Below are 18,506 nucleotides of genomic sequence, written 5' to 3'. Positions count from 1 at the left end.
AACACCGAATTGTTTGCGATGATCGAGAAGATGCAGGTAACCCAGACCCTGAGCCCTGTTGGGGGTCTGGTGGAGCTGGGGCATTGGGGGAGTGGGAGGAGGAAGGGGAGGAGGCAGTTGAGGAGCCCACTGGGTTGGGGAAGGGTCTGTCCCAGAGAGAGAGAGAGAGAGAGCCAGCCCTTGGGGTGGATCGATCCGAGAGCCTTTGCTTTGGGGGATTTAAGCAGGGGGTGGGCATCGCGGGAGATGGAGGGGTGGGGGCTGAGAAACGTGCTCTTTGCATGCTCAGAGGTGCCCCTGCCTTCCCTTGAGCTCATAATCCACAGCCACCGTTCATCCCCAGGGCGTGCGGGGATCCCGGTGTCCCTAATCCCCAGCTGTCTCTTAGGATGGGGAGGAATAAGGGGGTGGGGGCGGTTTAAAGAGAAGCCAGGCTTTGCAAGGTGCCAACGCAGTCGGGGGCCTGTGGGTGGGGGGCGGTTGTGCCCACCTCTGGGGTCCCTTGTGGGGGCCCTTCCCCCTGGGCCGGGCCTTTGCTCAAGAGCAGCAGCTGGACAGAGCTCTTCCCCTCTTCCCCTCCCCTTCTCCACACTCCCCCATGTGCCCAAGCGGCCTGTGCCAAGCAGGATTTCCGCCATCCCTGCCCTCTGCCCCAGCCCAGGTGTGCCTGGCAGGCGGCCCAGGAAGGCTGTTGACTCTGGGGCTGGTCTCTCTCTTCTCCCCACCCCCACCCCCGCCCCCAGGGAAACCGGATGGACGAGCAGCGCTGTGCCTTCCCCTCCCCTCAAGGTAGGTGCCAACGCCCCCTCCCCACCCCATGGGCAACACCCCCCCAAAAAAATCCTGCCAAGGATCTCGCCAGCCTGAAAGTGAATTTATGTCTCTGCCCTCCCCCATGAAACTAGTGTGTGTGTGTGTGTCTGTGTGTCCCCCACCCCGTGTGTCGTAGCCCCTTCCTCGCCCATTCGGGGCCGTGGGCTGCACCCTCGCTTACCTGCCCCAGGTGGCACCTCTTCCACCCTCCCTGATTACCACCCACCACTAATGGGGCGGGCGGGCGATGGGGGCTGTAGCCCCACAGAGGGTCTCCCCCGATTTCCCCCCCACCCACACACACACTGATGCACGGCCCCGTTGTGGGAAGGAGAGGAGGGGGCAGGCTGAGCGCAGGTGTGCCTCACACACACACACACACACACACACACACAAACACACACACACACACACACACACACACACACGTGTGTTTGTGTCTTGCAGACGGAAGAGGATTACATCCCCTATCCCAGCGTCCACGAGGTAAGGAAGAGCAAGTTCCTTTCATCCGCTGAAAGGGGGACTCCATGGTTAGGAGCAGTCTACCTCAGGCTGGTTGAGAGAATGGTTGGCCCTCTCCTTTTTTTGGGGGAGGGAGGGGGTGTTAGGCTGTCAGGTGGACCACCCTGTGGCCTTCCCGCTGGGTGCGGGAGAGAGGGGGAGGCAGGCCTTCCAACCTTGCCTGCCCCAGGTTCGAATCTTCCTCTTTCCTCCTCCAACCAAGGGTTTTGCCCCCCCCCCCTTTCTGCAGGTTCTGGGCCGAGAGGCTCCCTTCCCCCTCATCCTGCTCCCCCAGTTTGGGGGCTACTGGATCGAGGGCACCAACCACGACCTGACGGACCTGTCCGAGCTCCGGTCCCCGGCTGTAAGGTCAAGCTGGAATGCAACCACCTGGCCAGGGTCTACCGGAAACACTTCCTGGGCAAGGTCGGTCCCTGGGGAGGGAGGGAGGGGGCTTGGGAAGAAGGGGGACGGCAGCAGCACCCCCTCATAACCCCACCTGGGACCCCTACCACAATGCCGCTGAGCCCTGCCACCTAGGCCACGGCTCAAATCATCTTTAAATTGGTTGGGGGTGCAGCCCCCTCCCCGAGAGTCTGGCCGGTCTCCCTCCTCCCAAGTAGCCCATGGCCCCCTCCTCCTCCTCTTCCTCTCCTCCTCCTTCTCCTCCTCCTCTTCCTCTCTTCCTCTTGCTCTTCCTCTCCTCTTCCTCTTCCTCTCTTCCTCTTCTTCCTCTCCTCCTCTTCTTCCTCTTCTTCTTCCTTTCCTCCTTCTCCTCCTCTTCCTCTCCTCCTCTTCCTCTTGCTCTTCCTGTCCTCCTCTCTCTCTCCTCTCCTTCTTCTTCCTCCTTTCCTCCTTCTCCTCCCCTCCTCTCCTCCTCTCCTCCTCCTCCTTCCTCCCTCTCCTCTCTCTCTCTCCTCTTGCTCTTCCTCTTCCTCCCTCTCCTCTTCCTCTCTTCCTCTCCTCTCCTCCTCTTCTTCCTCTTCTTCTTCCTTTCCTCCTTCTCCTCTTCCTCTCCTCCTCTTCCTCTTCCTCTTCCTGTCCTCCTCCTCTTCCTCTCCTCTTCTTCCTTTCCTCCTTCTCCTCCTCCTCTTCCTCTCCTCCTTCTCCTCCTCTCTCTCCTCTCCTCCTCCTTCCTCCTCTCCTCCTCTTCCTCTCCTCCTCCTCTTCTTCTCTTCCTCTCCTCCTCTCTTCCTCTCTTCCTCTTCTTCTTCCTCTCCTCTTCTCTCCTCCCTCTTCTTCCTCCTCCTTTCCTCTTCTTCCTCTTCTTCTTCCTCTCCTCCTTCTCATCCTCCTCTTCCTCTCCTCCTTCCTCCTCCTCCTCTTCCTCTCTTCCTCTTCTTCCTCTCCTCCTCCTTTTCTCTCTCCTCCTCTTCCTCCCTCCTCCCTCTTCCTCTCCTCCCCCTCCTCCTCTCCTCCTCCTCCTCCCCTCCCCTCCTCCCATCTGGAAGGGGTGTCCAGGCGCACCCCAAGAGGGTCGTCTCCAGCTTCCCCACTCTTTGGGGCAGGGAGGAGGGGACTGACTTCCAAATTCAGGGTGCAGAGGGGGGCCGGGGGCTGTGCTGCCCAAGGGAAGACACCTCCAGCCTCCCGCTCTGCCTGGGCCCGAGGAGACTTCAGGGGAGGAATGCAAACTGTGCCCGGCAAGTTGGAGCCCAACTGGAGGCTGAGCTGTTCCTGTCCTTCCTTGGCGGGGGAGGGGGCTCCATGGAGATCCACCCCACCCCCAAATCGTAGGGCGGCCTCCCTCCTTTCCCCCCCCTCCAGGTTGGGGCCCTGCTCTGCGTTCGCCCCAGGGGCTGTTCTGAGGGGCTTCAGCTGAGGTTGGGTTGTGGGGGGAGGGGGAGAGAGTTCTGAGTAGGGCATGAAAAGGAGGAGCGCTGGAATTTGGGGAGGGGGACCCCCCAGTGGGGAATCCCCCCCCTCCCCCGGGGCCTGGCGGGGCTCAGCCGTCCAATGGAATCGCCCACTGCCCTCCCAGCTCGGCCCCCCTGTGTGCCTTCTGGGTGGGGCAGCCTGGGTGATGAGGGAGGGGCTGCCCTTTGCCCCAGCTGTTTCGCCTGCCGGATGGGGCCAGGACTGGGTGGCACCCCCTCCCCTTCTCCCCTCCTGCACGGGCCTCAAGCCCCCTTCCTCCTTAAAGAAGGCCACGCGGAGGGATGAAAGCAGGGAGGGTGAATTGGGGGAGGGGTGTTTCCCTTCTCTCTTCCCAGCAGGGGTGGGTGGGTGGTGGCCGTCCTGCTCGAGTTGAGGGGGGGTTGGACTAGATGACCTCTCCAAAGGTCCGTTCCAACTCGGTTATTCTATGATTCTCTTTCCTTCTGGCTTGTGTGTTTGGTTCTCGGAGGGGTTTGGACTAGATGACCTCCCAGGTCCCTTCCAACTTAGTTATTCTATGATCTCTCCTTCTGGCTTGTGTCTCTGGTTCGCAGGGGAGGGGTTGGACTAGATGACCTCCAAAGGTCCCTTCCAACTTGGTTATTCTACGATCTCTCCTTCTGGCTTGTGTCTCTGGTTCGCAGGGAGGGTTGGACTAGATGACCTCAAGGTCCCTTCCAACTTGGTTATTCTACGATCTCTCCTGGCTTGTGTCTCTGGTTCTCAGGGAGGGTTGGACTAGATGACCTCCAAGGTCCCTTCCAACTTGGTTATTCTACGATCTCTCCTTCTGGCTTGTGTCTCTGGTTCGCAGGAGGGGTTGGACTAGATGACCTCAAGGTCCCTTCCAACTTGGTTATTCTACGATCTCTCCTGGCTTGTGTCTCTGGTTCTCAGGGGAGGGGTTGGACTAGATGACCTCCAAGGTCCCTTCCAACTTGGTTATTCTACGATCTCTCCTTCTGGCTTGTGTCTCTGGTTCGCAGGAGGGTTGGACTAGATGACCTCCAAGGTCACTTCCAACTTGGTTATTCTACGATCTCTCCTTCTGGCTTGTGTCTCTGGTTCACAGGAGGGGTTGGACTAGATGACCTCCAAGGTCCCTTCCAACTTGGTTATTCTACGATCTCTCCTTCTGGCTTGTGTCTCTGGTTCTCAGGGTGGGTTGGACTAGATGGCCTCCAAAGGTCCCTTCCAACTCGGTTACTCTACGATCTCTCCTTCTGGCTTGTGTCTCTGGTTCTCAGGGGCGGGGTTGGACTAGACGACCTCCAAAGGTCCCTTCCAACTCGGCTATTCCATGCTTCTCTCTCCTTCTGGTTTGCGTGTCTGGTCAGGAACATTTCAACTACTACTCGGTGGACGCGGCCCTGGGGCACCTGGTTTTCTCGCTCAAGTACGACGTGATCGGGGACCAGGAGCATTTGCGCCTGCTCCTGCGGTAAGGCCGGGGGAGGGAGGCACTTCCCCGGGGGTGGGGCTGGGAGGACCCCTTTCTCTTCCCCCCCGTTACGGCCGCTTATCCCTGCGTCTCCTCTTCCTCCCCCCACCGCAGAACTAAGAGCCGTTCCTATCACGACGTCATCCCCATTTCCTGCCTGACGGAGTTCCCCAACGTGGTCCAGATGGCCAAGGCAAGTTGTGTGTGTGTGGGGAGGGGGCTATGGGGGTCCCCCCCCTTTTTTCCCTGCAAGAGAACCGGATCGGCCACGGGGTTTGGTGCTTCCCCGTGGCAGCTGACCCCACCACCTGTGGCTGCAGCCCGCAGGGAGGTTTCTGTGAGCATGCCAGTTACAAAAACCTCCCAGGGGATGGTGTGTGTGTGTGTGTTTGAGAGGGTCTCCCCACCCCCTGTGCAGAAGGGGAGGGTGTGTGTGGGGGGGGGTCAGGTGTGTATTCACACGGTCTCTTCCCTCCTTCCCCCCCCCCCCGCCCCCGGCAGCTGGTCTGTGAAGATGTCAACGTGGACCGTTTCTACCCTGTCCTGTATCCCAAGGTAAGAGCCCCCCTCCTTCAAGAAGATAAAAGCCAGCTGTGAAGCGACCGCCCTTTGCAGGAAGCAAAGACGTTTTGAAACTCAGCCTCGTGGACATTGCAGTATCTCTTAGTTGATATTTGAAGACTCTTGTGTTGTGGACTATTTCTTATCTGTTGGTTTTTGGGCAGCCTTGCGCAAACTTGGCAAGGCTCTTTTTTGGAGGATTGGAGGCTGACATTGAGCGGGGGTGGTGGTGTCCTGATGGAAAAGCCCCTTCCCCATCTCCCAAAGCTTCCCCCAGCCCTCCCTCTCTCGGTCTCTCCAACCCCCCTGCTTTGCCCGCAGGCCTCCCGCCTGATCGTCACCTTCGACGAACACGTCATCAGCAATAACTTCAAATTTGGGGTGATTTACCAGAAACTTGGCCAGGTGGGTACTCTGCACCTCCTCATGTCCGTAGGGAGCAGGAAGATCTCCTGTGTTGAGGCCTTGGTTGGGGTGGGGTGGGGTGGGGGCAGGGGGAGGAGCCTTTGGCCAGGGTATGGGGGGGAAGGAATAGAGAGTGTGCAGAGTCCCCTTCCTCGTTGGAGATCCCTCTTCCCTTCCAGCTGGGCCCTTGGAGGGAAAAGCTTGCCAAGAGATGCCAGCGTCCTCCTCCCTCCTCCCCCTGTCCTCCCCCAAAAGGCTCCAGCTGCTTCTCCAGGGAGGAGGCAGCGCCACCGGCGGTCCCAGCTGGGGAGGGTGCCCGCTCTTCCTCCCGATGCAGCCGGCGTAGGCTTCGACGGGGCGCCCTGCGCGCCACTTCCTCGGGAGATCCGGCCGGACGCTTGCTGTGCCCGGCGGCAGCAGCCTTTGAGCCGGAGCCAGACCTCCCTCTGTGCTCTCCCCCGCCCACCCCCCCTGCCCCTTGGCTGCCCGGGCACCCCCCTCCTTTCCCTGCAGACGTCAGAAGAGGAGCTGTTCAGCACCACGGAGGAAAGTCCGGCCTTTGTGGAGTTTCTGGACTTCCTGGGTGAAAAGGTGCAACTGCAGGACTTCAAGGGGTGAGTGCGGCCAAAGGGAGCAATCTCTGCTTGTGTGTGTGTGTGTGTGTAGCTGCCCACCTCCCACAGCAAATCCCTTAAGGGAGGCAGGTCTTGGCCTGAGGCCACTTTTCCTCTGGGGCCTGCGCAGGTTCCGGGGCGGCCTGGATGTGACCCATGGCCAGACGGGCACCGAGTCCGTCTACTGCAACTTCCGGAACAAGGAGATCATGTTCCACATCTCCACCAAGCTGCCCTACACCGAAGGGGACGCGCAGCAGGTAGGAGGGCCGTGGGCCAGGGGGAAAACCCCTTCCTTGCCTCCGCGCCCCCAGATAGCCGGTGAGGCTAATGTCAGGGTTCCGACGATCGCCCTGATTAAATCATGAGCCTCCAGCCGAGCTTCGATACAGTCCGAAAGATTTATTAGGAGCAACATGTCGGCACTGACCCGTATAAAGCCAACTCTGAGGCACGTAATTTACGACCACCCTGTTTCTCCCCACCCCCCTGGGTGTGTCGCAAATCAGATTCTCCAACGAAATACGTTCACGGGCTGGGTGTCATCGATCCCATTCTCCAATGAAGGATTTTAGTGGGCAGAAGATCCGGTAGCCTAGGCTACAATCTCCGCAAGATAAAGAGTTGGAATGTGCTTCTGGCTTTCATCTGCCGCACTGCTCCCTTCTGGCCTGCCCCCCCCCCCCCAATCCTTATGGCAACTCGGAAACAGGCCTAGGGATGATTTACGAGTTGACAGCTGATCCTCTTCTCCCCCCAGCTCCAGCGGAAGCGCCACATCGGCAACGACATCGTGGCCATTGTCTTCCAGGACGAGAACACCCCCTTCGTGCCGGACATGATCGCCTCCAACTTCCTGCACGCTTACGTGGTGGTGCAGGCCGAGAACGCCTGTTCGGACAAGACCCTCTACAAGGTGACCCAGGGCGGCTTGCAGGCGGCAGGCCGGGGCGGGAAAGAGGGAGGGAGCCATTTAAATGGGGGTCCTGGGTCCGCCGTGAAGGGACACAGCCCCTTAGTCCCAATGCCAGAGGCTTTCTCTGTCCCGTGCAGGTCTCGGTCACGGCCCGGGATGACGTCCCTTTCTTCGGTCCCCCGCTGCCCAACCCCGCCGTTTTCCAGAAGGTGAGTGTGTCTCCTTCCCCTCCCCGGCCAGGCCCCCTTGAGGGCATCCAAGGTTGGGAGGCTGCAGCACCGTGCACGATCCCTCCTTCCTACCCCACCCCAGCCTAGCAGGGGAAACGCTGCTGCTCCGAGGGGCGAGAGACTCCGGGCGGGGCAGGCAAGGCTCAGGTGGGTCTGGGGGCTGCCACAGGACAGCCAGGCGCTGTGTCCTGCTGTGGGCCTCGTGCCACAGGCAGAATCTCAGCTCGGGAGTGTGTGAGGTGTGTGTGTGTTTGCCCAGCCAAACCAACCCTTGCAAACACACACACACACACGCCCACACACACATGTTCTCCCTGCAGGGGCCGGACTTCCAGGCGTTCCTTTTGACCAAGCTGATCAACGCGGAATACGCCTGCTACAAAGCGGAGAAGTTTGCCAAACTGGAAGTGAGTTTTCGCGGAAGTGGGGAGAAGGGCGGGGGCGGGGGAGGGAGAGAGGATCAGCCGGCTGGGAGGGGGAAGGTGGACCCTCCCTCAGGCTCCGCAGCCGTCTCAAGGGGGCCGGGGGCTCCCCCTGTTGTCCTGACAGGAGCGCACGCGGGCGGCTCTGCTGGAGACCCTCTACGAGGAGCTGCACCTCAACAGCCAGTCCATGATGGGTCTGGGGGCCGAGGAGGACAAGATGGAGAACGGCGGAGGGGGCAGCAGCAGCTTCTTCGAATCGTTCAAGGTGAGGGTGGGTCAAACGGGGAAGATGGAGATGCTGCGGAGGGCGGGGGAGGTCATTCTTGTGAGTGTTGCGCCTTCCAGCATCTCCCCCTCGGCCGCCCTCCCAGCCCTTCTCCCTCCTCCTGCCCTCCCAGCCTCCTCCTTTGCCTCTTCAACCCCCCCCAAGTCCTCAGGGGCGGGGGGGGAGTCCCGGGAGGGGCACAGGGTGACTCAGGGTGGGCCGGCCTTCCCTTCCAGCGGGTGATCCGCAGCCGCAGCCAGTCGATGGACGCCGTGGGCCTCAGCAGCAAGCGGCAAAACACCGTCACCACCAGCCAGAGCGGCAGTTTTGGGCACCACAGCCCGGACATCGCCAAAGCCACGGGCCTAGTGAGTGCCCCCCCCTCCTGTCTCCGCTCCCGGCCTCTCTGCCCCCCCACACACTCCCCTTCACAGCCCCCCAATCCTTTAGGGGCCTTCTGGGGGCAACCTTCACCTTTGCTTGCCACCCCCCAGTGGGGATGGCGTTGGATAAGCGGCGGGAAGGCAGGGGGGGACACGGGAGTTTGAGGGTTTGCTTTGGGGTGCAGTGCCCCAGAGTGGCCACTAGGTGGCAGCCTTGCCCCAGCAGAGGCGCCTTGCCGGGAAAGGGAGAGAGTTGGCTGCCTAGGGGGCGGGTGGGGGGACGGACCCTTGTTTGGGCAGAGGGCTTGGAAAGCGAGAGGGGTGGTCTTGTGGGCCAAAGCTGTCCCTGCCCTGCTGGAGGCCCCATTCCCTTTCTCATGGCTGGGGGGGGCATTGAGCATCCTCCCTCCCCAGTTTATAAAGGCCCCCTGTCTCCTACCCTCCCCCTGCCTCCTCCCCCCACCCCCAGGCTGCAGCATTGCTGGGGTGGAGGCCACCCGGTGGGCACCAGGGAACATCGGGGCTGCTGTGACCAGAGGGGGCAGCGAGCGTGGCAGAGCCTCCACTTGGGCATCGCTTCCCCAGGCATACATCTCCCAGCTTTCCACCCACCCCTCATCCCATCCCAGACACACACACACCCCCAGCAGCTTCCTCTGCCCCCACCATGCCCCCTCCATGCCCGCTGGCTGCCTTGGCCCTTTTCAGGGGGCGGCTTGTGGGCTCTTTGGTGGATAATGACCGAGCGCCATTTTGTTCGCATGACTTCTTTTTTCTCTCTCTCTCTCTCTCTTTCTCTCCCTGCCTCCTCCTTTGTCCTCCCCTCTTTTCTCCTCCTCTGTCCTCTGCCCCCATCCCCCCTTTTCATGCTCTGCCCGCTTGCCAGTCATTGCTTGTGCCCGGAAAAACGTCAAGTAGGTACGGACGCCGAGGCAGCGCGATAGGCATAGGAACCATCGAAGAGGTGGCTGGATTTTTTTCCTCATTCTTCTTCTTCTCTCTCTCGTTCCTTTCTTTCTTTCTTTCTTTCTTTCTTTCTTTCTTTCTTTCTCTTTTCTTTCTCTCTCTTTTTTCTTTCTCCTTTCTTTCTTTCTCTCTCTTTCTTCTTTCTTCTTTCTTTCTCCTTTCTTTCTTTCTTTCTTTTTCTTTCTTTCTGTCTATCTATCTATCTATCTATCTATCTATCTTTCTTTCTTTCTTTCTTTCTCTCTTCTTTTTTTCTTTCTCTTCTTTTTTTCTTTCTCTCTTCTTTCTTTCTTTCTTTCTTTCTGTCTGTCTGTCTGTCTTTCTTTCTTTCTCTTCTTTTTTTCTTTCTCTCTTCTTTCTTTCTTTCTTTCTTTCTTTCTTTCTATCTATCTTTCTTTCTTTCTTTCTCTCTTCTTTTTTTCTTTCTCTCCTTTCTTTCTCTCTCTCTTTTCTTTCTCTCTCCTTTCTTTCTTTCTCTCTCCTTTCTTCTTTCTTTCTCCTTTCTCTCTCCTTTCTTTCTCCTTTCTTTCTTTCTTTCTTTCTATCTATCTATCTATCTATCTATCTATCTTTATTTATTTCTTTCTCTCTTTCTTTCTTTCTTTCTTTCTTTCTTCCTTCCTTCCTTCCTTCCTTCCTTCCTTCCTTCCTTCCTTCCTTCCTTCCTTCCTTCCTTCCTTCTTTCTTTCTTTCTTTCTTTCTTTCTTTCTTTCTTTCTTTCTTTCTTTCTTTCTTTCTTTTTATCTTCCCTCCCTCCCCATCCAGTTTCCTGCCCCATTGCATGCCTTCTCGCCTTTCCCCCCAGGGCATCTTTCCTAAGCTTGGGAAAATAGCTGGGAAGGCCTCTCTCTTTCTGCCAGCTTGCTTGGCGATGATTACAGCTGTTTGCATTAGAAAGGAAGAGGATGCTCTGGGCTTGTTTGCACTTTTAGCCTTTAGACTTTCTTTTTTTTCTGAGTGAGGGGGGGTGTGTGTGTGTGCCTTGGAACCTCCTCTGTCTGGCAGGAAGCTTTTCGTCCCCCCCTCAGCATCTCAGGTTAAGCTGGGATCCCAAGGATGCTGGCCTACTGACCCTTTTTAAGGCAGACCTCCGATGCATGCATGAATTGGGGGTTGGGCTCTATTGGGGCGGGGGTTTGTTATTTCTGAGCCCTTGAAGTGCCCCCCCCCGCCCCCTCCCAGCAAGGTACGGACGGATTTCCCATCCTTTGAGATGGTTTCAAGGTCTCTCATTTATAGAATAGAACGGAACAGGAATAAGAATAGGAATTGGAATAGAATAAGAATAGAATAGAATAGAATAGAATAGAATAGAATAGAATAGAATAGAATAGAATAGAATAGAATAGAATAGAATAGAATAGAATGAGGAAGAGGAGGAGGGGGGAGAGGAGGAGGAATAGAGAAAGAAGGAAGGAAAAGAGGAATAGAATAGAAAGGAATAGGAATTGGAAAGAATGGTAGAGTAGAGTAGAGAGTAGAATAGAACAGAACAGGATATAGAATAGAATAGAATGAATAGAGGAGAATATAGAATAGAATAGAATAGAATAGAATATAGAATAGAGAATAGAATAGAGAATATAGAATAGAATAGAATAGAATAGAATAGAATAGAATAGAATAGAATAGAAGAATAAGAATAGAATAGATAGAATAGCATAGAATAGCATAGCATAAAGCATAGCATAGCATAGCATAGCATAGAATTCTTTATTGGCCAAGTGTGATTGGACACACAAGGATTTTGTCTTTGGTGCATATGTTCTCAGCGTACATAAAGGAAAAATAAAATAACGTTCATCAAGAATCATAAGATACAACACTTAGTGATAGTCACAGGACACTAATAAAGCAATCAAACCGTACTAGGGAACAAATAAAGTGATATAAATTGTAAAGATAGCAAGCAACGTGGCTACTGTCATAAGTGGGAAGAGATACGGTGGGTCCTTGGAAAGACGAGAAGAACAGTAATAGCAGTAAATAAGTTGACAGAGTGGTGGGAATTCGTTGTCTCTCATTTATCCTCCTGCCGTGGGTTTTTGGCGGGGAAAATACGGGCGAGGGGCGAACTCTCCCGGCAGCCGCAGGACGCCTCACGGAGTTGACGTGCAAGGCTCAAGAGTTCAGCGGCACGTGTCTTCCTTCCTTTCTGCATGAAACGGATGAGCCTTGGTTGTCAATGGAGGAGCCCTGCTGGAGGACGCCTCAGAAGGGCGTCCTTTCCCCCGCCTGCCCTCTCCGTGGGTTCGATTTGTCCTCCCTCTGGAACTTTCTTGTCCTTCTTTAAAAAAGAAGTTCATAGAAAAGAAAGATGGAGGCTTGGGAGGGAGAGAGAGAGAGAGAGTCATCCCCATTTGTGTGTGTGTGTGGGGGGGGGTCTTCCCAGCCTCCATTTTTCTAAATCTCCCCCAATCCCTTCCCCTCTTCTCCTTCTCCTTCTGGCCCACCCCTCTCCAGAAAAAGCATCAAAACCTTGGCACGATGCAGGGGGGGCGTTATTTTGAGGAGGGGGTGAGATATGGTTTGCGCCCGTTCTGCCGTCTGGTTTTTTTTTTTTGCAGACTCTGTTCTGGGGTAAACGCTTTTTGAGGTCGGCCTAAAGATTGGGGTTGCCTCCGTGGGGCCTGGCCCTCGATGCCGTGGGGCTGCCCCCCAATAGCTATTCACGGAGCAAAAAGCAGGTGCCGTTCCCGATGAGGATTCCTAGGAAAGGTTATTTGGAAGACTCGAAATAAGACCAGGGGTTTAAGGCCCGACGGGGGTCCCCAAACTTGGCGACTGTAAGACTTGTGGACTTCAACTCCCAGAATTCCTCCTCCTCCAGTCATGTTAGCTCAGGGATTCTGGGAGGTGAAGTCCCATAAGTCTTCAAACTTGCCAAGTTTGAAGGCCCTTGATATAGATGATTAACAGATAGCTATAGATATTGATTAGAGAGAGAGATGATAGATAGATAGGAGAGAAAGAGAGAGAGAGAGAGAGAGATGATAGATAGATCGAGATAGACAGAGCTATAGATGTTATAAATTAGAGACAGGATATATAGATAGATATAGATAATGATTAACAGATTGATATTGATTAGAGGCAGATACAGATAGATAGGGAGAGAGAGAGATGGATAGATAGATAGATAGATAGATAGATAGATAGATAGATAGATAGAGAGAGAGAGAGAGAGAGAGATAGATAGATAGATAGATAGATAGACAGACAGATGATAGACAGACAGACAGATTAGGTAGGTAGGTAGGTAGGTAGAGATGGAGATAGAAGATACTGTAGATCAGGGGTCTTCAAACTTGACAGCTTTTAAGACTTGTGGACTTCCACTCCCAGAATTCCTCCTCCAGTCATGTTAGCTCAGGAATTCTGGGAGTTGAAGTCCCACAAGTCTTAAAGTTGCCAAGTTTGGAGACCTCTGATTAAGACGATGGCGGTTAGCGCGGCTTCCCGTGGCTGAGATGGCGGTGGTCTTCCTCACTACCCCCGCCCTCATCTTGCTTGCCTGCCAGTCAGCTCTGGAGCAGGGTTTCCCAAGGTAGAGACCCCCCCCTCCCCAATTCTCTGCATAGCTTCCCCTGTTTCTCCGAACTTTCCCAACCAGAAACAACATTTTGTTTCTCCATCTCATTGCAGTCCCTGATTGTGCCTGGAAAGAGTCCGACGCGGAAGAAATCCGGCCCATTCGGTTCCCGGCGGAGCAGCGCCATCGGCATTGAGAACATCCAGGAAGTGCAGGAGAAAGGTGGGGGGAGGGCTGCAGGCTGGTTGCCTCCCCTTTCCCTTCCCCCCAAGCTGGCTTCCTTCTCTCACCCAGGCTTTCTTGAGTCAACGTCAAGAGGCTGCAATTGTGCGTCACACCGAGGCGCACGGAACCATAACAGATTCCTGAGAGTCACGGAGGCCGAATCAAACCCTGTTGCCTTCACGCCAAGCACAATCCAACAGATGTTTGCTGTTTTCTGAGACTGGGGAAAGGAGGCCTGCTCCCACCCCAGCTTTCCTCTGCCCCAGCCTTGCTCTGTGATGACTCGGGGCGTGGCACAAAGGCAACATAGTCAAATAAGCCAGAAGAGTCCCTTTAATTATCTCCAACTTTGCCCCCAATGTCCAAGTTACCTTCGGCTGGAGAAAAACTCTCCCAGGAACAGCCTTTAACTGGAGGAAATTCAGTCCAAAACAAGGCACATACAAACTGTAACTAAAAAAAACCCCAAACAAACCCAAGCTGAAGTAATTAATTTGACAGGGCAGGAGAAGGAATTTCAGACTTGAAAGCACGGCAAAACACACACAGTTGGGAAGATGATGCCAGGAACACAGATAAGCCTCGACAATATAAGATAAATTCACGATTTGCTCCCAACAGCTTGCTGCGTGCAGCTGCCCTTTTTAAACACCGTGTTCCCAGCTGCAGCTAATGAAGGAAATCAGGGCCCTTTCCTCCCCCGTAAGCCACGCAACTCATGTTGCTCCCTTCTCCATTCCTCCCTGCGTGCCCTAGGAGGAAGAGGGGGTGGGCCTGGTCGTCCTCTGCACTCCCTCTCTGTTGCTCTACCTCTCCCCTGCTCTGCCCTGCCGGACTTTGCCCCTCCCCGGTTTCTTCCGCAGCCAGCAGAGCCACACTCCCACTCCCTGTCAGCTGTTCGGCCTCCCCCTCCGAATCAGGTTCTGCCAGGGCCATGACCTGATCTGGAAACCCCACCTGTGTGCCCCACAGGGAGAGCCCGACGGGCAGTGCGAAGACGCCAGACGGCAGCCCCACCGGCCAGGAGCCAAAGTCCGGGACCTCCTCCAATCAGAGCTCGCCAGAGATGCCCACCACCAAGAACAGGTGGGTGGTGGGAAACACACACACACACACACGCACACCTGGCATCTCCCGGCTGAGTCCAGCCTTGGTTCTGACTCCCCTTTTAACCCTCTTTCTTCCGCCCTCTTACAGGCCAGATCCGGTGATGCCCAAGGTGGAAGCTGGGGGCGAATCCTCCCGCTCTTCTTCCAGCGCCAGCAGCTTTGGCAGCATGGTGGAGGACACCGAAGGCTGTCGGGATGATGCAAGCGGGGTGAGGTGGCATCGGGGGGCGGGGGGGCGAGCTGAAGGGAGAGGGGGCTGGGGCACAGATGCCAGGAAGGAAATTCAGAAGGAGGCAGAAAAGTGGGCCTTTTAGAGATCCTCCTGTTGGCGCCTTTGAAAGTTAGTCAAGTAAAAGCAGTAATAAGGCCACAGTTTGCCCCTGGAAATGCTGGCTTGTTGTTCAGCTGAACGAAAACCTCCCGGAGTATCCTAAGCAGTGGGCAGCGAGGCCCATTTCGGCGGCCATTAAAGGCCGGAAATGGCCCAGGGATTCCAGGCCCTCTTTTCGACTCCAACCCCCTCTAACTTGTCTCCGAGATTCTCAGCGGGCCTTGCAGCCCACTCGAAGGGGCTTCCTGATCCAGGGCCGAGCCCCTGCCCTAAACGTTGCGGACTAGCAACTTGGCAGAGGAACTATCAGGTCCTTGCCTGGGTGTCCACTAAGCCTCCGCCCCCCCCCCCCTTCTGCTTTCTCTGTCCCAGGAGAGCCACTTCCCTCGACGCATTCCCACAAGCGCGATTCCTTCGTCTACAGCACGTGGCTGGACGACAGCGCCAGCACGCCCAGCGGGGGCAGCTCTCCAGGTACCTCCTTGCTGCACCCCCACGTGGGTGCTCTGGAAGAGTTGGCCTTCACACACACACACACACACACACACACACACACACCACTGGTGTGATTCAAAAATGTTTACTACCGGTCCTGTGGCAGTGGCTTGGTGGCGTGGCAGGGAAGGATATACTGCAAAATCCCCCTTCCCTCCCCACCCCACTAACCTGCTTTCCAGCTCCGTTCTCCTGGGCAGGGCAACCCAAGGAGACCCAGCCGATCAGCTGGGACTCGGGAGGTGGAGAATAGAGGTGTGGGGGCAGGTCCAGTCAGAGGTGGGATTGGCCGGTTCTCCGAACTACTCAAAATTTCCTTTACCGGTTCTCCAGAACTGGTCAGAACCTGCTGAATACCCACTCTCTCTCTCTCTCTCTCTCTCTCTCACACACACACACACACACACACACACACACACACAAATGGGATGGACCTTCCCCCCCCGGTGCCCGGCGTGGGGCCTCTTTGCTCACGAGGGAGGGAAGGCTGGTTTTAATCCCCAGCGGCCTTGCTTCCCCTTCCCAGGCCCCTCGCGCTCCCCCCAGCCGGACCCCAGGAAGCCCACGGACCCGCCTTGCCCGGAGATCCAGATCCAGCTCGAACACGCGGACCAGCAGCCCCCCACCTGGTGAGGGGGAGTCCCCAAGGGCTGGGAGGAAGGAGCGGGTCCTTTCCTCGAGGGAGGGGTAGAGAATTGGGACCTGCAGCCTCTGGGTGGTCTCTTAATCCTCCTTTTTTCTTTCTCCCAGAGCTGCTAACCTCCCTGCTGTCTCGTGGATGTGCCTCTTGAGCAGGTCAGACCAGGGTCCACCAGGATCTTCCCTGGAGGGTTCCCCCCCCATCCCCGAGCCTCTGGCCAACCCTCCAAAGACCCCGTTAGGGGGTCCGGCCTAGTGGTGGGATCCAAATTGTTTTATGACCGGTCCTGTGGGCGTGGCTTGGTGGGCATGGCAGGGGAAGGAAATCTCCATTCCCTCCTCACCCCACTAACCTGCTTTCCAGCTCCGTTCTCCTGGGCAAGGAGACCCATCCGATCAGCGGGGACTCAATGGGAGGCAGAGAAGAGATATGAGGTTGGCGGGGCCAGTCAGAGGTGGCACTTTTGCCGGTTCTCCCAACGACTCAAAGTTTCCGCTACCGGTTCTCCAGAATACTCTGGTCCTGCCCCATCACACACACACACACACACACACACACACGTGTCCCTCCTTGACTCTGCTTGTTCCCTTCTGCTCTACCTTTCAGCCCTCCCCCTCCATCCTGGGTCTGGGAGGGAGGGGTGAGCCTTCCTTTGCCCTCCCCGACAGCTCACGGCAAAGAAGCACAAGCCAAGGTGACGGCGGAGAAGCCCTCCTCTTCATCTCGGGCCACACGACGACGATGACGACCCTCCCAACCAGCAAGTCCCGCTCCCCCTGACCCTACATTTTAAGCAGCTGTTTCTCTTCTCCCTTCCGGCTACGTCCGGCGGCTTCCTTCCATCGCGGTGCAAGGGACGGCATTCCTTCTGGGCCCTGGACTCTCTGGGCCCCCATTTCTCCCCCTCCTCACCCACTTCCATGAGCTGTGCTCAAAGATGCCCCCCTCCCCAGTTCCACCCCTAACCCAAACCCTCGTGGAGTCCAAAAACGGGTGGACAATCACAAGTAGCGTTAACGGAGAGCGCCTGGGTGTTTCCCGCCGTCCCGGTTCCCGCCGTCTGGAACAAGCTACGGTGTGGGGCAGAGAGCCTCCGGCCTCTTCCTGGCTTTCCTCTCGCCACGCCGCTTGCCAGGGGCCACTTTGGAAAAGGACAGCCGGGCAAGGAACCGGAAGCAGGTGTAGGGGGGAGTTTTCTGGACCGCTGGATCTCCGGACGGTGTTTCAGGACACGGGGGAAGATGCATGGATGGATTACACCTCGATGAGCTCCCTCTGTCTCTGTTTGCCACCCATGGTCTCCCCTCCCCGGCTGGCGCACGCCTTCCTGTCCTCGTCTCTGGCCACATTCTCTGTCCGGTTTGCACCCCCCACGGCAGCTGTGTGCCCTCTTTAGGGAATTTCGGGCCGTCGGGGTCAGAGCGTTCATCCCAAAGAAACCTTTGACAATCTTGCCACAGGTCAGCTAGGGTGTGGCTTGGCTGAATGTGGCGATTTTCAAGATGGGCCACACCAGCCACGCTTCCCCCACCCCCTTCACCCCACGGCCTGGCCAATTGACTCTCTGGCTGGGCTTTAAAAGCCGCAGGGACCTCCCCTCTGGGCTGTGGTTGGGCTGCCCCCCATGCTGTGCAGGATTTAAGGGTGGAGGGGGGCACAACACCCTTGCGAGCAATGCACCCTTACGGGCTCCACAGGTGTCTGGATCAGGAAAGCCCCCCAACCTCCAATTCCCAGGCACCCAGGTTTAATTTTAAACATCCTTCCAGCGATATGAAAAGATTAATTCCCACAATGTCTGGGTCTGTTGCGTAAGTCCATCCTTCCTTCCTTCCTTCCTTCCCTTTCGGGTTGTTTTGGTCGTTTTATTTTTAATTTTTTTAAAAAAGTTGCACAAAATCCATGAACTTAAACAATGTTTAAACATTGCGTTTTAATTTAAACTCCCAGACTGTAATTCGTGTTTCCAGTGACCTGTGTATAAAAGATATATATAAATAATATATATATATATACACACATATCTATTTATCGCTATTGTAAGAAGAATCTATTTGTAAAATGCTTTTTAAGATACACAGGCTGGAAAATAAAATGAGAAATCTCCATGTGGCTTTTTCCGTTTCCCATTCCTGTTGGAAGGGTTTCTGATTTGGGAGGCCGGGAGGAGGAGGGAATTGGGCCCGACCTGTTTGACTTTTAATCCCAGGGTGGAGTCTCTCGGCTCCCGTCCCAGGTGCAATTTCTCATGAAGTTCTGGAGAAGGGAAATGTCAGGATTCCGGCAGTCCCCCCCTTTAAATCATGAGTGTCCTTTCTTTCTTTCTTTCTTTCTTTCTTTCTTTCTTTCTTTCTTTCTTTCTTTCTTTCTTTCTTTCTTTCTTTCTTTCTTTCTTTCTTTCTTTCTTTCTTTCCCCTTCCCTTTCTTTCTTTCTTTCTTTCTTTCTTTCTTTCTTTCTTTCTTTCTTTCTTTCTTTCTTTCTTTCTTTCTTTCCCTTCCCTTCCTTCCTTCCTTCCTTCCTTTCTTCCTTCTTTCTTTCCTTCTTTTCTTTCTTTCCTTCTTTCTTTCCCTTCTCTTTCTTTCTTTCTTTCTTTCTTTCTTTCTTTCTTTCTTTCTTTCTTTCTTTCTTTCTTTCTTTCTTTCTTTCTTTCTTTCTTTCTTTCTTTTTTCTTCTCTTTCTTTCTTTCCTTTTTTTCTTTCTTTCTTTCTTTCTTTCTTTCTTTCTTTCTTTCTTTCTTTCTTTCTTTCGATTTGTCAATGGCTTACAAGATAA

At 55.3% G+C, this 18,506-nt stretch overlaps 1 protein-coding gene and 1 long non-coding RNA gene across 2 annotated transcripts; both read left to right on the top strand.

Moving 5' to 3' along the window:
• RAP1GAP (RAP1 GTPase activating protein) lies at positions 1-15,733 on the top strand (the record flags this gene model as incomplete). Its single annotated transcript, XM_087944705.1, is given in 23 exon segments — positions 1-36; positions 744-781; positions 1,251-1,299; positions 1,568-1,685; positions 1,688-1,743; positions 4,533-4,636; positions 4,751-4,829; positions 5,138-5,191; positions 5,519-5,602; positions 6,116-6,216; positions 6,347-6,476; positions 6,977-7,132; positions 7,270-7,341; positions 7,683-7,769; positions 7,912-8,052; positions 8,289-8,420; positions 9,322-9,399; positions 13,047-13,155; positions 14,089-14,244; positions 14,356-14,476; positions 14,971-14,984; positions 14,987-15,072; positions 15,620-15,733. Coding segments are annotated over 23 exon segments (2,097 nt in total), but the record flags the coding sequence as incomplete, so codon positions are not given.
• Positions 15,734-15,779: 46 nt separating this feature from the next.
• Positions 15,780-17,841, top strand: LOC148129414 (uncharacterized). Its single transcript, XR_015745519.1, has 2 exons — positions 15,780-15,888; positions 16,402-17,841. It is a non-coding gene; the product is annotated as an uncharacterized LOC148129414 (long non-coding RNA).
• Positions 17,842-18,506: the final 665 nt, after the last annotated feature.

This window comes from Notechis scutatus, chromosome 16, assembly GCF_049901735.1.
Source record: "Notechis scutatus isolate UNSWTSFEM ecotype Mainland chromosome 16, rNotScu1.2, whole genome shotgun sequence".
Lineage (NCBI taxonomy): Eukaryota > Metazoa > Chordata > Lepidosauria > Squamata > Elapidae > Notechis > Notechis scutatus.
This window is presented reverse-complemented; position numbering and strand designations above follow the sequence as displayed.